The sequence below is a fragment of the Heterodontus francisci genome, chromosome 1 (assembly GCF_036365525.1).
Source record: "Heterodontus francisci isolate sHetFra1 chromosome 1, sHetFra1.hap1, whole genome shotgun sequence".
NCBI classification, from domain to species: Eukaryota; Metazoa; Chordata; class Chondrichthyes; order Heterodontiformes; family Heterodontidae; genus Heterodontus; species Heterodontus francisci.
Genome location: NC_090371.1, coordinates 88215132 through 88238831, shown reverse-complemented (window position 1 = coordinate 88238831; position 23700 = coordinate 88215132). Strand labels below are relative to the sequence as shown.

General features: G+C 43.5%; 1 protein-coding gene across 1 annotated transcript in view; it reads right to left on the bottom strand.

The window, feature by feature from the left end:
* Positions 1–1426: 1426 nt before the first annotated feature.
* Positions 1427–23700, bottom strand: part of LOC137370639 (probable phospholipid-transporting ATPase IM) — a 440540-nt gene continuing 418266 nt past the window's right edge. The window contains exons 27-28 of the mRNA XM_068032731.1: positions 21807–21937; positions 1427–9904 (exon numbers count right to left, since the gene is read on the bottom strand). Coding sequence (XP_067888832.1) covers positions 9689–9904; positions 21807–21937 — 347 coding nt within the window. The 3' untranslated portion in view covers positions 1427–9688. The remainder of the gene's footprint in view (positions 9905–21806; positions 21938–23700) is intronic.

Genomic DNA, 23700 nt, shown 5'->3' with positions numbered 1-23700 from the left:
ATGTAGCTGTACCTATCTACCTAATTACATAGAAGGCAGAAATTTTTTTAATGGCCACTTTAAATACAGAGCGGGTAATTTTGACTTTAAATGGGAAATATTGATGTGATGGAAATGAAAATTGGCAAAGATGTATGTATAATGGACAGCTGAATCAATAGCATCCGTTTTATGCTATCACCCAATGTCAAAATTACCCCCACATTAGCCAACAGGCACAGTATGGGCTGGATTTTGTTCTCCCCCAGGCGTCAGGTTCTGTGGCGGGAAGGGCCTGAAGATGGCTCTGGATGAGGCCTGTCATGGACCTCGATGCCGGAAAGGCACGGCCCGATCCTCCTGGCAGCGGCAACACGCCGTGGCAGCCCCCCCCCCCACCCCGCCTCTTTATTTAAATTTAAATAATCAAATGAATAAACTCAATAAATTTACATGGACTTACCTGCGATCTTGAGAGCCTGCCGTGACCTTCGGTTCGGCAGCCAGCACTCCCGCGCCTTCATATCCCCATTCAGGGAAACATGTCGCGACACTGGCAGGGAGGGAGGAGGTAAGTTTGGTCAGATGTAAAAGATAAGTGCTTTAGCGGGGGGGGGGGGGGGTGAAGGGCAAATAGTTATTGTAATTCTTATTGGGGGGTAGGAAAGGAGCATTAGAAATTTATTTATTTAATATTGGGAGTAGGACTTTAAAAATTTTAATTGGGCAGCAGGGCTGGCTGCTTTTTAAAAATGGCACCAGTGCCTGTGCAAAGGCAGCTGATGCCATTGCCGGGGAAGAACAGCTCGCCCCCTCCACGAGATTGGGGGGGTGGTGGGGTGCGGGGCCACCCCGACTATTTAAATGAGCCGCCGCGCTAGAGATTGCGGCTGTTCTTTGATGTGTGGCCCGGGGTTCTTAAAATCTAGCCCTTTACCAAGACTTTACCAAGTCTTCACTGAAGAATCCCCAGAATACACTTCTAAATTATCACTGTCAGAAGTAATTGTTAATTTTTGAATAATTGTAATGAGCATATGGAGCTTACAAACTCATGGCGATCAGACAGACTGGATTACAAAGAATTTACAGCACAGAAACAGGCCATTCAACCAATGGGTCCATGCCAGGGTTTATGGTCCAGATGAGCCACCTCCTGGACTCTACTCTGGAACTTCATCCCACAGGCTCTTTTATGAGGCATTTCCAAGCACATGTGCAATGCAGCTAGTTAACCTACATAACATAAATAATTGGCTATATTTTTCACTATAATTACTGCAATATAAGTTAAAACATTCTATTAAAGAAAATGCAGGACATACTATGAAAGAATGTGAAGTCCTGATAATCATAAACTGTAACATACTAAAATATAGCATTATTGTCAGAAGAGCTATATCCTGTTGTAAATGAATAAGAACTGAGTAGAAGCAAAATGTAAAAATTGTCTGATTATAAAATATTATAATTGGCATGACAAGATGTACATGAATGTACACAGCTGCAGAGAAATGCAATCATTCGTTACTTTAATTGTAAAAGATTTGATAAAACACATTGACTAAAACTATACATTTAAAACATTTACTATCTTTGGTGTTCGGTTCACATATGTAAAATTGGAAATCATTTTACCATACATATATTCAATGATACATATTTTTTCTTTTAAAGCGACATATGAAAACATGTTCGACATACCTATCATTACTAAAGGAGGGCACAGAGCCAGAAGAGCAGTGTTTTGACATGATATCATGTGTAACTGTGTGATAAAGTGTTACAGTATAAGCTGTCATTATATCATGTGACTGATTGCATATGATTATTCCAATTTCCATTAATTGGATTAAGTATATAGACTTTGAATACATACATATCTTACTATAAAAAGAGTTCTACTACAAAATTACTCGTTACTTTGGTGTCATGTTACCAGCATTTATTAAAAGTCTAAGTAAAACTGGCTTAGTTAGAGCTCTTCAAAAACAGCTTTAATGTCACTAACTCAACTGATTCATGTTTCTACCTTTTGTTGCACCAACCTCCATTAAAATAAACCATTCTAAGTCTTCCCAAAACTTTCTGTACCAGCATCTTTGCTTATTTTAAATTAAGTTGTTTACCTTAATTCTGGTGTTGTTATGGATCCCCACCCAATTCCTTGATTAAAATGATTGGCTGGCAATCTTCTCCAGGTTGCTGCATCTACTCTTCAGCAAAGCTCTTGTACATGAATGAGTTCAGCATGGTTTGAAGAATCCTGTCTCAGATGTTGCTTTACTGAACACCATGACTGAGCTTGAGAATTCATTTTGTGGGGAGCAATAGCTATTAATTAGATTCATGTAAAATTTCAGAGAAATGCAGCTGGAGCACCATGCTTGTGTGCGTGCATACGCACTTAAAAATGGTTTTAGAGGATAGCTCATTGGGGAGCCAGTAGCCAGAAAGTTATAACGAATTTTTAATCATAAAATCCTAGATTCTAATCTGTATACCGTTTCGTCCCAGAATTGGGGTTAGTTTGGTACATTCTTGGCAAACATAGTATAGCACTTTGAGGGTACAACAAAATTTACATTCATCCTATAAACATGCCTTATGATCATAAACCGGTGTTCGCCATACACATGGCGAACTTTATCACGGTGATCACTATAACTTTTTCTGATGCTGAAGGATCGATTTACTTTTTTTGAAGGAGGGACTCAATTATTTTCATTATCATCCCCTATGTTTTTCTTTCTTTATTGGATTATTTGTCAAAATATAAAAGAATTATGTTAACAACAGAAGTTATTTTGACCCAAATTCATCACTTTGATCTTCAGGCATTTCTTCTCACGTGCAAAGCACTATAAAATATTCTGATCAAATGGTATTGTAAAAGAGTTGCAGAAATAGCCAAATGTCTGGGCTAAAGAACTGCAGACTCTCCCACATCATGTTTGGATGAGTTCTTCCTTATACATTAAAAGATAGTCTTCTGGTGCTCCTTTCAAAAAATAAATATTTTGGTATTTGTACTTGTACAAAAGATATACTATGTTTTCAAATTATTAGTAAATGTAAAGTTATGCATATTTTCCCCTCATAAAATTAACATATCTATTTTCTTAACTGATGATTCATATTTTTTCAGAAGTTACACAAAATACCAGGCTTTTGGTCATTGTTTTTGAATTTTTTTGTTACTCCTCATTTGATTCTATCATTTCACAGACATTATACTCAGTTTTATAGTTAGTTAATTTCAAGAAAATACAATTATGGGAATGTAAAAAATATTTTTTTTCCATTTCAACACGTACATTCACTAACTTGAAGTGAAACAAAAGAATTTTCAAGTGATATGCAGAGACAGCAATGCAAGGCATGGCCTTAAGCATAAAACAAATATAGAATCAGAATAGTTACAGCATAGAAGGAGGATATTAGGCCCATTGAGCCCACGTCAGCTTTCTGCAAGAGCAATTTAGCTCGTCCCACTTCCCCGCCCTTTCCCTGTAGCCCTGTAATTTTGTTCCCTTTGGGTGCTCATCCAATTCCCTTTTGAAAGCCATGATTCAATCTGCCTCTGCCTCTCTTTCAAGCTTTGTGTTCCAGATCATAACCAGTTGCTATATACTGTACAATCAGACATTATCCTATGTTTGTTCTCTTGATTTGTGTCACTCACTAACTTTATATTGAGAGCTATATCAAGCAGGGTCTTTTTTCAGGGTCATTCTTAGTAATGCTGCAACATGATGCACGCAGATGGCACATTTTGTACATTTCACCAAATACTGAGCTGCTAATTTTTCACATTCTAACTGGGTCGACTGGAAGGACAGATATTTCCAAAAAATGGAAAAAGAAAATAGAACTGATACTTTTAATGGAACTATTGGCCCAGCAGAAAAAAAACCTGCTCAAGATGGTCAGGAAAGCCAAGGTCAATATTTTCTGAGCTATATTTTGCACCGGCTGATTTAGTTTCTGTTAAGCATATATTCATTCATTATTGCAGTGGTTACAACAGACAAATTCACTGTTCATTTGTGTACCCTGAAAACAACTGCCATGATGACTTGTCCACAGCTGAAATGTCAACTTGTCTGTTCTCTCCACAGTTATTGCCCGACCTGTTAAACATTTCCATCATTTTCCGTTGAGTTAGTGCCCTCTTGAAATAAACGTAAGTATTGTACAAAATGCAGTACAGACAGAAGGCATTGAGTATAAATTATGGAAGATGGAAGACCCAGGCATATACTTTAGCGATAAAGACCAAAATGATATAACATTAATAAGTATGATAATAGGCTATGTATTTAGTCCAGCAACTCAGATTGCAGCAGGTTTATAAATGTACACAGGGTAATTGTGATCATGTTACATTGAATGAAGGTAGATTAGGCTTGGAGGGCATGCATGTGGATAGGAGTCTTGCGCATATAGCATCATGTTGTCATTGGTTGTGTTCTACATTTTAATAGAGTTCTTTCATTTGCTAAGGTTGTTGGAATTTCCCAAACTCAGCATATCTCATACAATGGTATACTATCCTTTATTAGCTGACGCATAGAATATAACAGCAGGGAGGTTATGCTACAATTGTATTAAAATATTAGTTGGGCCACAACTAGAGTACTGCAACCAGTTCTGGTCACCGCATTACAGGAAGGATGTGATCGCACTAGAGAAGATACAGAGGAATTTACCTGGATGTTGCCAGGAATGGAGAATTTTGACTATGAGTAAAGTTTGGATAGGCTGCAGTTGTTTTCTTTGCACCAGAGGAGGCTGAGGAGAAATTTAATTGAGGTGTATAAAATTATGAGAGACCTAGATGTTGTGGATAGGGGCATAATCAGGAGCATATATTTGAAGTGGAGTCTTGCGGCGAGGAAGATGGAAAAGAGCGTTGGTGCGATGACACAGCCTTGCTTGACCCCAGTTTACATTCAGATTGGGTCAGTGGCAGATCCGTTTGCAAGGATTATAGCTTGCATGTTATCATGCAACAGGCTGAGGATGCTGACGAATTTCTCTGGACAGCCAAATTTGAGAAAGATGTTCCATAATCCCTCCTGGTTGATAAAGTTGAAGGCCTTTGTGAGGTCAAAGAAGGCCATGTATAAAGGTTGCTGCTGCTTCCTACATATCCTGCAAATTCAGTGGCAGGACAGGCACTCTAATATCAGTGTCCTCTCTCTGGTCAACATCCCCAGTATCGAGACACTGGTCATGGTCAGTCAGTTACCCTGGGTGGGCCACATGGTCCGCATGCCAGACACAAGACTCCCAAAACAAGCTTTCTGCTCCAAGCTCTGTCATGGCAAGAGGCTACCAGGAGGGCAGAGAAAACTCTACCAGGATGTCCTTAAAGCCTCCCTGAAAAAATGTGACATCTCCACTGATTCGTGGGAATCTCTTGCCCGAGACCACCCAAAATGGAGAAGAAGTATCTGCCAAGGTGCCAGCCAGTTCGAACAATGGTCGATACCTGGGCATGTTGACAAGTGCAAACAGCGAAAGGAGCATTCAGAATTTCGAGCATCCCATTCATTCGCCTCACCAAACACCACCTGCCGCACTTATGGCAGAGTGTGCGGATCCAGAATTGGACTATTCAGTCACATAAGGACCCACAACCCTGGGGTGGAAGAAAATCATCCTCATTTGCAAGGGATTGCTGAAGAAAAGAGAAGCGATTTAAAGTAATTGGCAGAAGGATTAGAGGGGAGTTGAGAGAAATGTTTTCACCCAAAGGATGGCGGTTATCTGGAATTCAGTGGCTGAAAGGGTGGTAGAGGCAGAAACCCTCATCGCATTTAAAACATATTTGGACATACACTTGAATTGCTGTTGCCTACAGTGCTATGGACCAAGAACTGGAAAATGGGATTAGGCTGGATAGCTCTTTTCTGGTTAGCACAGAAATGATGGGCCAAATTGTCTCCTGTGCCACAAATTTTCTTTGTTTCTATGTCTAAGAGACAAGGGACTAAAGGCCTGCTCAGGTCTGCAAATGAAACCCAACCAGAGCCCAACAGAACCATATCCGACCCGAGCCAGACTCGGTCCAAGTCCTGTCATTTTTTTCCCGTGCCCGACCCGACCACTGGAATATAATCAACTTTATTGAAGAGGTTGTGCTCTACCTTAGATGGTATCGCTCACTGCAGACTAGTGCGGAGTGTTTCCCGCCTTGATGTCCTGGCTGTCACTGTGTCCGACCCAGCCCGACCTGACCCGAGCCAAATGCCGGACCCGGAAAAGCGATCCAACCTGACTCGAACCTGTCACACGTCGTCGGGTTCTGGTCCGGTAGCCATGCTCTACAAGGGAGTACTATTAGATCCTACCTAAATACTTCATCAGCTAAGGTTTACACAACAGGTAAAAGAGAGGACCCTAGAAGTATTGTGACTCTCTGCTTTAGATCACGTTGTAAAATTAGTATTCACATTACAAAGTATACTTTGTATTTTGTATTTTATGGTGTACCCTTCAATCTATCATTTAGATCACCATACTTTTCTGATGTCTTCCATCTTCTCTACTTCACTAAATAATTCATCAGTATTATGAAGCTGAACTGCTTTTATCAGATGTCAATTCAGGTAGGAGATTATTTCCTCCGAGTTTTATTTTGTGATTTCAGCTATTCATGGCATTTCTCAGCAAGATAATATGACTAAATGTATGATTGTACTTTAAAATTTAAATTTCTCTACATTTACAACTAACCTCTCTGAGAATATGGCACCAGAGTGCTACCTATAATAAACACATCCTCAATGAGATCACATTTCAGTGGTATTCTCAATGCATCCATGCTATTTCTGCTGTGCTTGAACTTCAATTTGAAAGCTTAGCTTGAAAATATAATTTAATACCTATAGAAGTGGCATAGCTCGATACCGTGAGTCTTATGTCCAATTTATACTGACTATTATAAAGTGGAGTGTTTCCAATTTCCAATTAACCAACAAGTCCAGGGAGCCCTGAATGTCAAGGGATATAGAGGATTGCATCAGGTAAAAAAAGGAGGCTTATGGCAGATTCAGAGTGCTGAAAACAGCGGAGGCCCTAGAGGAGTATAGAAAGTGTAGGGGGGGTACTTAAAAAAGTAATTAGGAGAACGAATAGGGGACATGAAAAAACACTGGTGGGCAAGATAAAGGAAAATCCTAAGGCATTTTCCAAGTATATTAAGGGCAAGAGGATAAGCAGGGAAAGAGTAGGGCCCATTAGGGACCAAAGTGGCAATCTGTGTGTGGAACCAGAGGATATAGGTGAGGTTTTAAATGATTACTTTTCATCTGTGTTCACTATGGAGAAGGACGACGTAGGTGTAGAAATCAGGGAGGGGGATTGTGATATACTTGAACAAATTAGCATTGAAAGAGAGGAAGTATTAGCTGTTTTAGCAGGCTTAAAAGTGGATAAATCCCCAGACCCAGATGAGATATATCCCAGGCTGTTATGTGAGGCAAGGGAGGAGATAGCAGGGGCTCTGACACAAATTTTCAAATCCTCTCTGGCCACAAGAGAGGTACCAGAGGATTGGAGGACAGCGAATGTGGTGCCATTATTCAAGATGGGTAGCAAGGATAAACCAGATAATTACAGGCCGGTGAGTCTAACATCAGTGGTTGGGAAACTATTAGAAAAAATTCTGGGGGACAGGATTAATCTCCACTTGGGGAGGCAGGGATTAATCAGGGATAGTCAGAATGACTTTGTCAGGGGGAGATGGTGTCTAACTAACTTGATTGAATTTTTCGAGGAGGTAACTAGATGTGTAGATGAGGATAAAGCAGTTGATGTAGTCTACATGGACTTCACTAAGGCTTTTGATAAGGTCCTGCATGGGAGATTGGTTAAGAAGGTAAGAGCCCATGGGATCCAGGGCAATTTGGCAAATTGGATCCAAATTTGGCTTAGTGGCAGGAGGCAGAGGGTGATGGTCTAGGGTTGTTTCTGCGAGTGGAAACCTGTGACCAGTGGTGTACCGCAGGGATCGGTGCTGGGACCCTTGCTGTTTGTAGTGTACATTAATGATTTAGACGTGAAAATAGGAAGTATGATCAGTAAGTTTGTGGATAACACGAAAATTGGTGGTGTCGTAAATAGTGAGGAGGAAAGCATTAGATTACAGGACGATATAGATGGGCTGGTAAGATGGGCGGAGCGGTGGCAAATGGAATTTAATCCTGAGAAGTGTGAGGTGATGCATTTTGGGAAGACTAACAAGGCAAGGGAATATACAATGGATGGTCGGATCCTAGAAAGTACAGAAGGTCAGAGGGACCTTGGTGTACTTATCCAAAGATCACTGAAGGCAGCAGTACAGGTAGATAAGGTGGTTATTAGGAAGGCATATGGGATATTTGCCTTTATTAGCCGAGGCATAGACTTTCAGAGCAGGGAGGTTAGGATGAAGCGGTATAAAACGCTAGTTAGGCCACAGCTGGAGTACTATGTACAGTTCTGGGCACCACACTATAGGAAGGTTGTGATTGCACTGGAGAGGGTGCAGAGGAGATTCACCAAGATATTGCCTGGGCTGGAGCATTTCAGCTATGAAGAAAGACTGAAAAGGCTAGGGTTGTTTTCCTTGGAGCAGAGAAGGCTGAGAGGGGACATGATTGAGGTATACAAAATTATGAGGGGCATTGATAGATTAGATAGGAAGAAGCTTTTTCCCTTAGCAGAGGGGTCAATAACCAGGGGGCATAGATTTAAGGTAAGGGGCAGGAGGTTTCGAGGGGATTTGAGGAAAAAAAATTTCACCCAGAGGGTGGTTGGAATCTGGAACGCACTGCTTGGAGTGGTGGTACAGGCAGGAACCATCACAACATTTAGGAAGTATTTAGATGAGCACTTGAAACGCCATAGCATACAAGGCTACAGGCCAAGTGCTGGAAAATGGGATTAGAATAGGTAGGTGCCTGATGGCCAGCACAGACATGATGGGCCAAAGGGCCTGTTCCTGTGCTGTATGACTCTATAACAGTACAACCAACTTGGATTTGCCTTGGAAGACCTTAGGTGGATCCAGTTTTCCCAAATCGACCCCGCAAGAAGCAAGTATAAGTGATTCTTGGAGATGAATATGAGCCACTGTTGGTATTCACAAACACAAGAGGAATTATCTAGTTCACCACACAGCCCTAGCTAAAGTGATTCTATTGTTAATCTAGAAGCTTTCTTCCTAGAGCAAAAAGCAGTTGTGATTTCTCATTAAAAATAATAAGAATTCCTAAACATTCTAGGCAGAAAAAGGGAAAACGTAAAGTCTTGAATAAACAAGTTCCATTTGAAAAGGTTTGCTATTATGGATTACATTGCAAATTTGCTGCTATTTTGATTCCTCTACCGTAAACATATTGCATTCAATGTTTCCATATGTAAAGACTGTTTAAATTAGCATTCTCCTAAAAGTCAAAAACAGGTTGACAGCTGAAGATCTATTACTATTATTTTACACCTGTCATAATATCTTGATTTCATGTTTGTACTGTTTAAGTTCAGACCAAGTTATGTAGGAGTTATATAAAACCTTGTACTGTTCACATAAGCAGTCATTTATACAGTCAGTATCTTATGATGAACAAATACTAATTGTTTTCTTTGCCAGCAGTCATCAGTCACACTTTTCATCTAAAATTAGTTTCATTTCAATGTGCCTTCATATTTTCAACCAAATTTACATTTTCACTTTATCAATATTTAATGGTGTGCCAGCCATAGAAGGTATAATATTGGTAGCCTTTACTCGCATATTCTTCCCTGAAGTAATGAGGGCACCAAATCCCCGTTGATGAGCAAAAGCGTACGCAGACCGACGTGTACTGGGCCGCCTCAAGTGTGAAATCGTTTGTTTTGGAGGAAGCATCTTAATTTGAGTAATTTTATTTCGCAGCTGGAAAAAAACATTGCAAATAATTCAGTGACCGTCATAATTATAGATTAAGTACCACATATACCTAAAATAAACATCCATATTTAGCAGCTTAAGACTAAAATGCTAAACATTTGCTAGATATGTGTTACAAAATAGTATTGTACTTGCCAGTGTCAATGAATTGATACAAATGGGGTATAATTTGCAAATGCTGGAATGAAGAGTCAAAATATTGAGGCAGATTTCCACATTGATCGTGCTGCATGTGCATTGATCCACAAGATGAAATGGGCCATGAAAGGGGAGGGAGAACTGTAATGTCAGATCCCTGTCTTATTTATGCATTACTCACTCTTTTGCTGGCTTTAGGTCAGGCGTAGAAAGCTCCTACCTGAGAGGTGGGAGCTTAATAAAAATATTCAAAGGACGTGGGAGTGACATCATAATGTCTCCCATATCTTTTTCTGGCCTGCTATAGGACCACTTCCAAATTACACCTGTATGTAGTGGATGTTCAGGATTGTTGGGGAACAGCTGCAGACAGAGTTTCATTAAAAGAAGATTAAATGATCAATTTTACGACTATTACTATGTTGATTTGCTTTTCGTTGTGTTTTTGCTACTACTTTGACTTTTATGAACATTTCTGAATTGCTCTACAGCTTATTTTGTTTTCTTCCAGCTCCATTCATACCACCCATTAAAGTTTCCTTGTGAGAGTGTTTTTTGGAAAAAGAAGAGGAAGACCAGTGGAAAGTTTGCATGCAGATCAAACAGCACCTACATCTATGCACCAGTATTGGGGCAAGAAGGAGCTGTACCATTGGGGCAGGCTGCACATAAGCCAGCTGATCCTCAAAGGTAATTGTGGGGAGATCCATTTTGGACCAAAAAGGATAGATCTGACTATTACATAAATGGAGAGAAGCTAGGAACAATGGAAGTCCAATTAGATTTTGGAGTCCATGTACAAAGATTACTAAAATGTAGCAATCAGTAACAAAAAATTATCAAAAAGGCTAATGGAATATTAGCCTTTAAAACTAGAGGCTGGGAATATAGCTACAGCTATGCAAAGCCCTGGTTATACCCTATCTGGAGTACTGTGTACAGTTGGGGACACTGCACCAACAACAATTTATGTTTATATAGTGCTTTTAATGTAAAAAAATGTCCCAAGATGCTTCACAGGAGCGTTATAAAGTATAAATAGACACCAAGCCACATAAGGCGATATTCAGACAGATGGCCAAAAGTTTGTCAAAGAAGTAGGTTTTAGGGAGCATCTTACAGAAAGGGAGGTACAGAATTGGAGAGGTTTAGGGAGGGAATTCCAGAGCTTAAGGCCTAGGCATCTGAAGGGACGACCACCAAAGATGCAGCAATTAAAAAATCAGGGATGCTCAAGAGGCCGGAGTGAGATGAGCGCAGATATCTTGGAAGGTTGTGGGGCTGGTAGAGATGACAGGATAGGGAGGGATGAGGCCATGAAGACAAGGATGAGAATTTTTAAATCAAGACGCTGCTTGGCAGGTACCTAATGTGGGTCCGAGCACAGGGGTGATAGGTGAACGGAACTCGATGTGAGTAAGGATATGGGCAACAGTTTTTGATGACCTCATGTTATGGAGAGTAGAATGTGGGAGACCAGCCAGAAATGTGTTGAAATTGTCATGTCTAGAGGTAACAAAAGCATGAATGACCTTCTTCTTCTTCTTCGGCCCCGTTGTCTCAAGAGATAATGGGTAAGAGCCTGGAGGTGGCCAGTAGTTTGTGAAGCAGCGCCTGGAGTGGCTATAAAGGCCAATTCTAGAGTGACAGACTCTTCCACAGGTGCTGCAGATAAAATTGGTTGTCAGGGCTGTTACACAGTTGGCTCTCCCCTTGCACTTCTGTCTTTTTTCCTGCCAACTGCTAAGTCTCTTCGACTCGCCACACTTTAGCCCCGCCTTTATGGCTGCCTGCCAGCTCTGGCGATCACTGGCAACTGACTCCCACGACTTGTGATCAATGTCACAGGACTTCATGTCGCGTTTGCAGACATCTTTAAAGCGGAGGCATGGACAGCCGGTGGGTCTGATACCAGTGATGAGCTCGCTGTACAGTGTGTCCTTGGGGATCCTGCCATCTTCCATGCGGCTCACATGGCCAAGCCATCTCAAGCGCCGCTGGCTCAGTAGGGTGTATATGCTGGGGATGTTGGCCGCCTTGAGGACTTCTGTGTTGGAGATACGGTCCTGCCACCTAATGCCAAGGATTCTCCGGAGGCAGCGAAGATGGAATGAATTGAGACGTCGCTCTTGGCTGACATACGTTGTCCAGGCCTCGCTGCCGTAGAGCAAGGTACTGAGGACACAGGCTTGATACACTCAGACTTTTGTGTTCCATGTCAGTGCACCATTTTCCCACACTCTCTTGGCCATTCTGGACATAGCAGTGGAAGTCTTTCCCATGTGCTAGTTGATTTCTGCATCGAGAGACAGGTTACTGGTGATAGTTGAGCCTAGGTAGGTGAACTCTTGAACCACTTCCATGAGCATGGTCGCCGATATTGATGGATGGAGCATTTCTGACGTCCTGTCCCATGATGTTCATTTTCTCGAGGCTGATAGTTAGGCCAAATTCATTGCAGGCAGCCGCAATCCTGTCGATGAGTCTCTGCAGACAGTCTTCAGTGTGAGATGTTAATGCAGCATCGTCAGCAAAGAGGAGTTCCCTGATGCGGACCACAATGACCACAGAAAGGATATACTGGACTTGGAAGGAGTGCAGCACAGATTCATCAGAATGTTAGCAGGATGCCAAGAGTTACATTATAAAGAGAGATTACATAAATTAGGCTTTTATTTCCTGGAATATAGAGGGTGAAGAGGTGATTTGATTGAGGTTTTTAGGGTTTTGAAAGGAATTGATAGCCTAGGTAGAAACATTTTTTACTAATGGAGGACCCTCCAAATTCAAACAGCCTATTGCCCACAATCACAAATCAAAACCTGTTTCCTGCCCAACGTTCCTACCCCTCTCCCTGGCAACTGAAGCTAAGCCAAACGGTTCACAATCTTTGTGCTGTGTTTGACTCTGAGATAAGCCTCCGATCATATATCCTCTGTATCAGCAAGACTGTCTACTTTCACCCCTGTAACATCACCCGAATCTGATGCTGCTTCAGCTCATCTGCTGCTGAAAACATCATCTATGCCTTTGTTACCAATGCTCCCCTGGCCAGTCGGTCATTTTACACCCCATATAAATTTGCGCTCATCCAAAACTCTGCTGCCTGTATCATAACGTGCACCCAGTCCTGTTCACCCATCACCCCTGCGCTTGCCAGCCTAGTTTGGCTCCCTGTCCGACCGTCTCAATTTTTAAATCCTCATCCTTGTTTTCAAATACCACCGTAGTCTCACCCCTCTCTATCTCTGTAACCTTCTCCAATCCTACAAGCCTTTGAGATGTCTTCACTTATTTAATTCTGGCATCTTGAGCATTCCCAATTTTAATTGCTCCACCATTCGTGGCCATGCTTTCAGCTGTCAAGGGCCTAAATTCTGGAATTCCCTTCCTGAATCTCTCTGCCTGTCTACCTCTCTCTCCTCCTTTAAGATGCTCCTTAAAATATACCTCTTTGACCAAGCTTTTGGTCATCTGTCCTAATTTCTCTTTCTGTGGCTCGGTGTCAATTTTTTAAAATTAATAATACTCTTGTTAAGTGCTTTGGGATGTTTTGCTATGTTAACGGTGCTGTATAAATCTAAACTGTTGTTATGATCACTAGATAATTATGGCGGAAGAAGCTATTCAGCTTAGTCCAATCATCCAGAATGACCCTAAAGTTCCCGGAATACAGTATCCAATTAAGATTCAAATCAGTCCAGGATTTCTGTTTGACTACTCTACCTGGGAGTCCATTCCACCTGTCAATCAACATGTGAAGAAAAACTTCCTGATATCAGTCCTAGTTTGAACCTGTGGCCCCTTGACTTACTCATGTAGTTTGATTTAATTTAAGTTAATTTTCCAGACTTACTTTTTCCATACTGTTTACAATCTTATTTACATATCCAAGATAAAGTGACATTCAATGTTCTCCCTAAGCTACTCAGCTACCCACAATGAAAATTCCCACGCAGACCACACACAAGTCAGCCTCTTTAAGGCGTGTGAGCAGCCACGCAAAAAAATTTAAAGGGCCTGTGCACTTAAACTGCTTTCCGAGGACAGCCCCTGGATGTGGTACTATTTCCCCCAACAAAAAATGTCCCTGGAAGAGTCTCCGGTTCACAAAGCTCATCCCCGTATACTCTCACTCTCAATTTCTCATGTTGAACTATGAATAGTTGAGATACAGCACAAGAGTAAGTAGTGTGAGTCACCTTGGATAAAGGTGTCTGCTAATAGACGAAATAATATTAATTAAATAATTAATAAAGTAACATTCGTGCCACACAAGTGCCAGGCAATGACCATCTCCACAAAAGAGAATTGAACAATTTCCCCTTGACATTCGATGGCATTACCATCGCTGAATGCCCCACCATCAACAACCTGGAGGTTACCACTGACTAGAAACTTAACTGCACCGGCCACGTAAATACCATGGCCACAAGAGCAGGGCAGAGGCTGGGAATTCTACAGCGAGTAATTCACCTTCTGACTCTCCAAAACCTGTCCACTAACTACAAGGCACAAGTCAGGAGTGTGATGGACTACTCTCCACTTACCTATAGTGTAACTATAGGGCAATAATAGTTGGGGATTTCAGGTACCCTAACTGGGATTCAAACAATGTGAAGGGCAGAGGGCACAGATTTCTTGAACTGCATGCAAGAGAACTTTTTTTAGCCAGCATGTAACATGTCCAACGAGAGGAGGCGCAATTCTAGATTTAGTTTTCGGTAATGAAGCTGGGTAAGTGGCTGAAGTAGCCGTGGGTGACCATTTTGGAGATAGTGACGATATTACAATTAGTTTTAGCATAATCATGGAAAAGGACAAAGCTAAAACAGGAGTAAAATTTCTAAATTGGAGGATGGCAAATTTTACGAAACTGAGAGGTGATCTTGTGAAAGTGGACTGGATTCAGCTACTCGAAGGAAAATCAGTGGCAAACCAGTGGTAGGCATTCAAAAGCGAGATTCTACAGGCACAGTGTAGGCATGTCCCCACAAAGATAAAGGGTGATGCTGCCAAATCTACAGTCCCCTGATTTATCTACCAGCATACAGGGTAAGTTAAAGCAGAAAAAGAAAGCTTATGACGGTCACAAAAAAACTTAATACTTAAGAAAGCTTACAGGAGAATAGAAAGTGCAGGGGTGAAGTAAAAAAGGAAATTAGAAAAGTAAAGAGAAGACTTGAAAAATTATTGGCAAGCAAAATCAAGGAAAACCCAAAGATGTTTTATCAGTACATTAAGAGCAAGAGGATAACTAAGGAAAGGGTAGGGCCTATCGGAGATGTACAAAGGAACTTATACATGGATGCAGAAGATGTGGGCAGGGTTCTGAATGAGTTTTTATTGTCTCTGTTTTCACAAAGGAGAGGGATGATGCCGACATTGTAGTTAAAGAGGAGGAGTGTGAAATATTAGATATGATAAGCATAATGAGAGAGGAAGTACTGGAGGGTCTGACATCCTTGAAAGTGGATAAGCCGCCAGGGCCAGATGGATTGCATCCCAGGTTGTTAAAGGAAGCCAAGGAGGAAATAACGGATGTTCTGAGGATCATCTTCACATCCTCACTGGACAAGGGCGAGGTGCCAGAAGATTGGAGGTCTTCTTTAAAAAGGATGCGAGGGATAGGCCAAAAAATTATAGGCCGATCAGTCTGACCATGGTGTTTGGGTAAATTATTAGAATCAATTCTGAGAGACAGGATAAACTGCAACTTAGAAAGGCATGGATTAATCAGGGATAGTCAGTATAGATTTGTTAAGCGTAGGTCATGTCTCACGAACTTGATTGAGTTTTTTGAGGAAGTAACAAGGAGGATTGATGAGGGTAGTGCATTGGATGTGGTCTACATGGATTTTAGTAAGGCATTTGACAAGAGCCCGCATGGCAGACTGGTTAGAAAAATGAAAGCCCATTGGGTACAGGGGAATGTGGCACGTTGGATCCAAAATTGGCTCAGGGACAGGAAACAAAGGGTAACAGTCGATGGATGTTTTTGCGAATGGAAAGCGGTTTCTAGTGGCATTCCACAGGGCTCAGTATAGGGTCTCTTGCTGTTTGTGGTATATATTAATGATTTGGACTTAAACGTGGAAGGCATGATTGGGAAATTTGCTGATGACACAAAAAGTTGGCCGTGTAGTTGATAATGAAGAGGATAGCTGTAGACTCCAGAATGATATCGATGGTTTGGTTGAGTGGGTGGAAAAGTGGCAGATGGAATTCAATCCGGAGAAATGTGCGGCAATGTATTTGGAGAGGGCAAACAAAGCAAGGGAATACACAATAAATGGGAGGATATTGAGAGGGGTAGAAGAAGTGAGAGACCTTAGAGTGCAAGTCCACAGGTCCCTGAAGGTCGCAGGACAGGTAGATACAGTGGTGAAGAAGGCATATAGAATGCTTTCCTTTATTGGCCGAGGTATAGAATACAAAAGCAGGATTAATGCTGGAACTGTATAAAATGCTGCTAAGGCCACAGCTGGAGTATTGCATACAGTTCTGGTCACCACATTACAGGAAGGACATAAATGCTCTGGAGAGAGTACAGAGGAAATTTACAAGAATGTTGCCAGGGCTTGAAAATTGCAGCTATGAGGAAAGATTGGATAGGCTCTGCTTGCTTTCCTTGGAACAGAGGACGCTGAGGGGCCGAGATAGAGTAGACAGGAAGTACCTGTTTCCCATAGTGGAGAGGTCAATTACCAGGGGGCACAGATTTAAGGTGATTGGTAGAAGGATTAGAGGGGACATGAGGAAAAGCTTTTTCACCTAGAGGATGGTGGGTGTCTGGAATTCACTGCCAGGAACGGTGGTGGAAGCAGAAACCCTCAACTCTTTTAAAAATTACCTGGATTTGCATCTTAAGTGCTGTAACCTGCAAGGCTATGGACCAGGTGCTGGAAGGTGGAATTAGGGCAGCACAGTGGCGCAGTGGTTAGCACCGTAGCCTCACAGCTCCAGCGACCCGGGTTCAATTCTGGGTACTGCCTGTGTGGAGTTTGCAAGTTCTCCCTGTGTCTGTGTGGGTTTCCTCCGGGTGCTCCGGTTTCCTCCCACAAGCCAAAAGACTTGCAGGTTGGTAGGTAAATTGGCCATTATAAATTGCCCCTAGTATAGGTAGGTGATAGGGAAATATAGGGACAGGTGGGGATGTGGTAGGAATATGGGATTAGTGTAGGATTAGTATAAATGGGTGGTTGATGGTCGGCACAGACTCGGTGGGCCGAAGGGCCTGTTTCAGTGCTGTATCTCTAAACTAAACTAAACTAGATTGGTTGGCTAGTTTTTTGGCTGCGCAGATACAATGGGCTGAATGGCCTCCTTCTGTGCCATAATTGTTCTTTGGTACCTGCATCAGTGCAGCTCCACCAACACTCAAGAATAGTCGTTTGGTAGTACAGAACTTGAGTATTGCTGAAAATAGAGACATGTTGTCAAAGCTTTTCGACAATCCGCAAGAATACCAATGTAAGCGAAAACAACAACGTTATACCTTATGAGAAGGGAGTGCTGACTGGTTGGCAAGTGAACTCTGATTGGTAGAGGCCATAGAGAATGCATCAGTTTATGGTGACTTACAGTTAACTGCCAAGCTTTGTTTGGTTTAAATTTCAAACAAAGCTTGGCAGTTTTTTTTAATTAATTCGTGGGCTGCTTTGTCCTGGATGGTGTTGAGTTTCTTCAGTATTGTTGGGGCTGCACCCATCCAGGCAAGTGGAGAGTATTCCATCACACTCCTGATTGGTGCCTTGTAGATGGTGGACAGGCATTGGGGAGACAGGAGGTGAGTTACTTGCTGCAGAATTCCCAGCCTCTGACCTGCTCTAGTAGCCACAGTATTTATGTGGCTGATCCAGTTCTGTTTCTGGTCAATGGCAACCCCCAGGATGTTGATAGAGGGGGATTCAGCAATGGTAATGCCATTGAACATCAAGGGAAAATTGCTGGATTCTCTCTTGTTTGAGATGGGTATTGCCTGGCACTTGTGAGGTGTGAATGATATTTGCCACTTATCAGCCCAAGCCTGACTGTTGTCCAGGTCTTGCTACATCTGGACATGAGCTGCTTCAGTATCTGAGGAGACGCGAATGGTACTAAACATTGTGTAATCAACGAACATCCCAACTTCTGATCTTATGATGGAGAGAAGGTCATTGATGAAGCAGCTGAAGATGTCGTGTCTAGGACAGTACCCAGAGGAACTCCTGCAGTGATGTCCTGGGACTGACATGATTGACCTCCAACAACCACAACCATCTTCCTTTGTGCTAGATATGACTCCAAGCAGTGGAAAGTTTTTCCCCTGATTCCCACTGACTCCAGTTTTGCTAGGGCTGTTTGATACCATAATGGATCAAATGCTGTCTTAATGACGAGGGCAGTCACTCTCACCTCACTTCTGGAGTTCAGCTCCTTTATCCATGTTTGGACCAAGACTGTAATGGGTTCAGGAGCTGAGTGGTCCTGGTGGAACCCAAACTGAGAATCAGTGAGCAGGTTATTGCTGATCAGGTGCTGCTTGATCGCACTGTTGACGACCCCTTCTATCACTTCTTGATGATTTAGAGTAGACTGACAGGGTGGTAATTGGCCGGGTTGGATTTGTCCTGCTTTTTATGGGCAGGACATACCTGGGCAATTTTCCACATTGCCGGGTAAATGCCAGTGTCATAGCTGTACTGGAACAGCTTGACTAGGGGTGTGGCTAGTTCTGGAACACAAGTCTTCAGTATTATTGCTGGAATGTTGTCAGGGCCCATAGCCTTTGCAGTTTCCAGTGCCTTTAGACAGGCATCTGTGATGCTGGGAGCTTCAGGAGGAGGCAAAGATGGAACATCCACTCGGCACGTCTGGCTGAAGATGGATGCAAATGTTTCAGCCTTGTCTTTTGAACTGATGTACTGCTCTCCCCCATTGTTGAAGATGCGGATATTTGTGGAGCCTCCTCCTCCAGTTAGTTGTTTAATTGTCCACCACCACTCATGACTGGATGTGGCAGGACTGCAGAGCTTAGATTTGATCCGTTGGTTGTGGCATCGCTTAGACCTGTCTATCGCATGCTGCTTCCACTGTTTGGCATGCAAACAGTCCTGTGTTGTAGCTTCACCAGGCTGACCCCTCAATTTTAGGTATGCCTGATGCTGCTCCTGGCATGCCCTCTTGCACTCTTCATTGAACTAGGGTTGGTCCTTCGGCTTGCTGGTAATGGAGTGGATGATATGCCGGGCCATGAGGTTACAGATTGTGGTTGAATACAAAGCAGCGCAAAGGAGATTCACCAGACTAATCTCTGGGATGGCGAGACTGTCTTATGAGGAGAGATTGAGGAAAATGGGCCTGTATTCTCTAGAGTTTCCAAGAGTGAGAGGTGATATCATTGAAACTTATAAAATTCTTACAGGGTTTGACAGGGTGAATGTAGATAGGATGTTTCCCCTGGCTGGTGAGTGTAAAACCAGGGACACAGTATCAGAATAAGACTAAAATGAGGAGGAATTTCTTCATTCAGAGGGTGGTGAATCTTTGGAATTCTCTACCCCAGAGGGCTGTGGAAGCTCAATCATTGAACATGTTCCGGACAGAAATCGATAGATATCTGGATACTAATGACATCAAGGGATATGGGGATAACATGAGAAAGTGGCATTGAGGTAGATGATCAGTCATGGTCTAATTGGATGGTGGAGCAGGCTCGACGGGCTGCATATAGTACTCAAGTTGTGGCCTAACTAATGTTATATATAGCTCCAGCATAACTTCCCTACTTTTATATTCTATGCCTTGGCTAATAAAGGAAATTATTCCATATTCCTTCTTAACCACCTTATCGACCTGTCCTGTGACCTTCATGCTCCTGCTCCTATGTTCCTACAAAATTGTGAGGCGCCCAGATGGAGTGGATGGAACGGCCTATTTACGTTAGCAGTGGGGTCAGATTTAATGTGATTGGTTTGGAGGGGAGATGTGGAAAAATATTTTCACCCAGAGGGTACTGAAAAGTCGGTGGCAAATCCGCTTCCGCCTGGCCTGGGGATCCGACCCGTATTTTACGGATCCCTGGGCTTTAATTAGTCTGAGGCAGGACTTCCACCCGCTTGAGGTAGGAAGGCCCGCCTAATAGAGCTGCCGGCCAAAAGCGGGCATGCAGCTCTCTGTCCAGCAGTGCCACAGGGAACGGTGGCCACTGCTGGGACTCCACCCAGCATTGTGAAGAAGATGCCGGCGAACCCCAGAACATAGGTAGGTTTTATTACCTTGCTGGGGTGATCGGTCGGGCCCCGGCGAGTCAAGGGTGGTCAAATGGAGGGACGGGAGGTGTGTTGGGTGTTGGGGGTGGTTGGGGCATCGGGGGTGGCCCTCTGTCGGGCACCGGGTGTCCAATCATGAGGGCTCCCCCCCGGCCATCAGAAAGCCGCCTACTTTTGTCAGGCGGCTTTTCTTGGGTCTAGGACGCCACGTAAAATCCGTTAACTGGCCACTTAAGGACCTTTATTGGCCTGGAGCTGGTGGGCCATTTTTCGCCGCCTCCTTGCGTAAAGTGGCAGTGGAGGCGGGAGTGGGTCGGGAAAGGCCCCTGGAGTCTCCCGCTCCATTTTACGCCACCCTGTCCCCCCCCATCACCATCCCGCTCTTTGAGTGGGCGGGGGGGGGGGTAAAATTCAGCCCAGTGGGCAAAGTGGCCTCATTCTGTGCCATAAACTTTCTATGATTCCAGACTTCCAATTAGGACTGTCATTGTCTTTGTGTTTCTGCGTTTAGGTATCAAATATGATGTGTATTCCCTTAGCCCCTTGACTCTCACCACTTTCAACAAACAATTATGAGGAGGTGGGAAGTGACATTAAACACTGAAGCATCAGATTTTACGTCCGGCCTCGAACACCAAGAAAACCTTGCAGTAATCCAAAAAAGAAACAGATTTAAAACCATATACAGGATTGCATTTTTGCAGTTGAATATTGGAGGATTACAATATTGGCAAGCTTTGCTGTGGAATATTAGCCAGGGTTTTATGTGGCCCCCTGAGACAGGGGGTCATGGAGTATCACAATGGGTGGCGGGGGCCCTTTGCCTCCCTGTCGCCAAGCGATCTCCTCAGGGGCGGGATAGGGCATTGACAGCTTTCTCGCCCAGAGACCCTTGAGTGGTCTATTAATGGCCAATTAAGGGCCTTTTCCCACCACTGCTGGTAAGGTGCCTCCACCACCTGGGGAGAATGCCTTGCAACATGAGGCGAATTCCCTGCGGGCTTTGGGGGAATCTGTGGCCCATGGAGGAACCCCGATGGGAACCACTTTACTCGCCCAAGAACACCCCTGCCCCTCCCCGGACTGCATGACCACCCCCCTCACCAGGGCCTTCTGTCTGGCCCTGGCGACCACACCTCACTTACCTGAGATCCGGGGTTCCAGCACTGGGCCTGGGTCTAAGGTCTCTGCAGTACCGACAGTGGCCACCGCTCCCGCTGGCCCTCTGACTGGCTGGCAGCTCTTGGAGACGGGATCCCCGTTGCTTCCCGGCTCCTGAAACTTATATTTAAAAGGACCGGAGGATCACTCCCAGGGCAGGGGGCATGAAAAGGCAGAGGTGGGCTTTCCTCTGCCTTTTCGGCCTGTGCCAGGAGCCCCACCTCCAACACAAAATCCAGCCCATTCTTTCAAATAATAAAACATAGCATAATTACTTATAATAAATATTTTTCCTGGCAGATAGCCTTACTCTATGACATGCATCAAGAACGTACTTTATCGCAGAAGGTAGGTCTCAGTTCAGCATTGAGGTATCGCACGGTAATGACTGGCAGGACACACATTACAGCTGTTAGGAAAATGGTCAGCCATACATGTGGCTGGTTCAAGGCATTCCTTGCAGTGCCTAGACAAAACAAATCAGTGTGTTAAAATTTAAAATATTCCAAAGAGTTTTTGGCTATTGATATTAATATCTTTCAGTGCATTCTCATTAGCATTTTTGCACTTTATGCAATTATTTTCAGCCTCCTCTTGCTGCAAGGTGTAGAGATCGCCCACCTTCTTCTGCTCCTTTCTTGCCTCCCCCCACTGTGCCTTGTCCAATGAGGACTGCTGCTGCTGTGCCTCCTCTAAATGCAGATGAGATTGTGGAATATGCAGCACACCATTCTAACGAGGAGACACTTTGTGGTGCATGTCTAGGCACAACCCAGGCCTGTTGTGACACCTTAAGCTTTGCTTCAGTAGCCTCATGATGTGCTCAATAATCAACCTTATGGTCTCACGCATCTGCATGATTTTGCTTTTGTATTATTTCAGTCACTCAAAAGCCTGCCATAGTCATACTCACAGAATTAGACCTTTCAGACAACATCCCAGACTTCTCCATCATGTTCACTGGGTATGTCCAATCCCATTGACAGAACAGACCCACAAGAGATGGCAGCATAGTTGAGTTGGCATCAGGTCAAATATGGGCGAGGAAACCTCCTAGTGATGCCTTCCATCAGTTGATGAGTCAGTTCTCCTCCATGTCAGACATGACTTGGAAGAAGCACAGAGGGTAGCAAGAACCCAGAATGTACTCTGGGAGGGAGACTTCAAAGTCGATCACCAAGTGACCGATTGAGTTGGCTGAGTCCTGAAGGATATAGCTGCCAGACTGGGCCTGTGGCAGCTGGTGCAAGAACCAACATGAAGGAAAACCTATTTGATCTTGTCCTCAGATGCATCTCTCCATGAATATATTGGTATGAATGACCGCTGAAAGGTCTTTGTGGAGACAAAGATCCATCTTCACAATGAGGGCACCCTCTTTCATCTTGTGTGGCACTACCACTATGCTAAATGGAATCGATTCAGAACACAACTAGCAGCTCAAAACTGGACCTCCATGGGGCACTGGGGGCCATCAGCAGCAGGAGCAAAAAATTACCAGAATCTGTAAATGCCTTGGATATTCCTGACTCTATCGTTATCATCAAGCTTGGGGGACAAACCCTGGTTCAACGAGGTGCATAGAATGGCATGCGAGGAGCAGAACCAGGCGTGACCAGGCCAATCTGATGAAGCTACAACACAGGATTGCATGTTAAAGAGTGGAAGTAGCATGCTACAGATACAGCTAAGCGATCCCACAACCAATGGATCAGATCAAAACTCTGCAATTCTGCTACATACTATCATGAATAGTAGTGGACTATTAATCAACTGAGAGGAGGAGGAGACATCATGAACATTCTCACCCTCAATTATGGTGAAGACCAGCACGAGTGCAAGAGACAAGACTAAAGCTTTTGAAACCATCTTCAGCCAAAAGTGCCAAGCGGGTGAACCATCTTGGCCTCCTCCTGAGGTCCCCACCGCCACAGATGCCAGTCTTCAGCCAGTTTGATTCATTCCATTTGAAACAGCAGAGCACACTGGATACATCTACGGGCCCAGACAACATCTCAGCTACAGTGCTGAAGACATGTGTTCCAAAAATAGCCACGCCCCTAGCCAAGCTGTTCCAGTATAGCTACAACACAGGCAACTACACAACAAAGTAGATGACTGTCCAGGAATGTCCTGTCCACAAAAGAAATGGGACAAATCTAATGCAGCCATTTACCACCCCATCAGCCTAATCTCAATCATCAGAAAGGGGTTGTTGACAGTGCTATC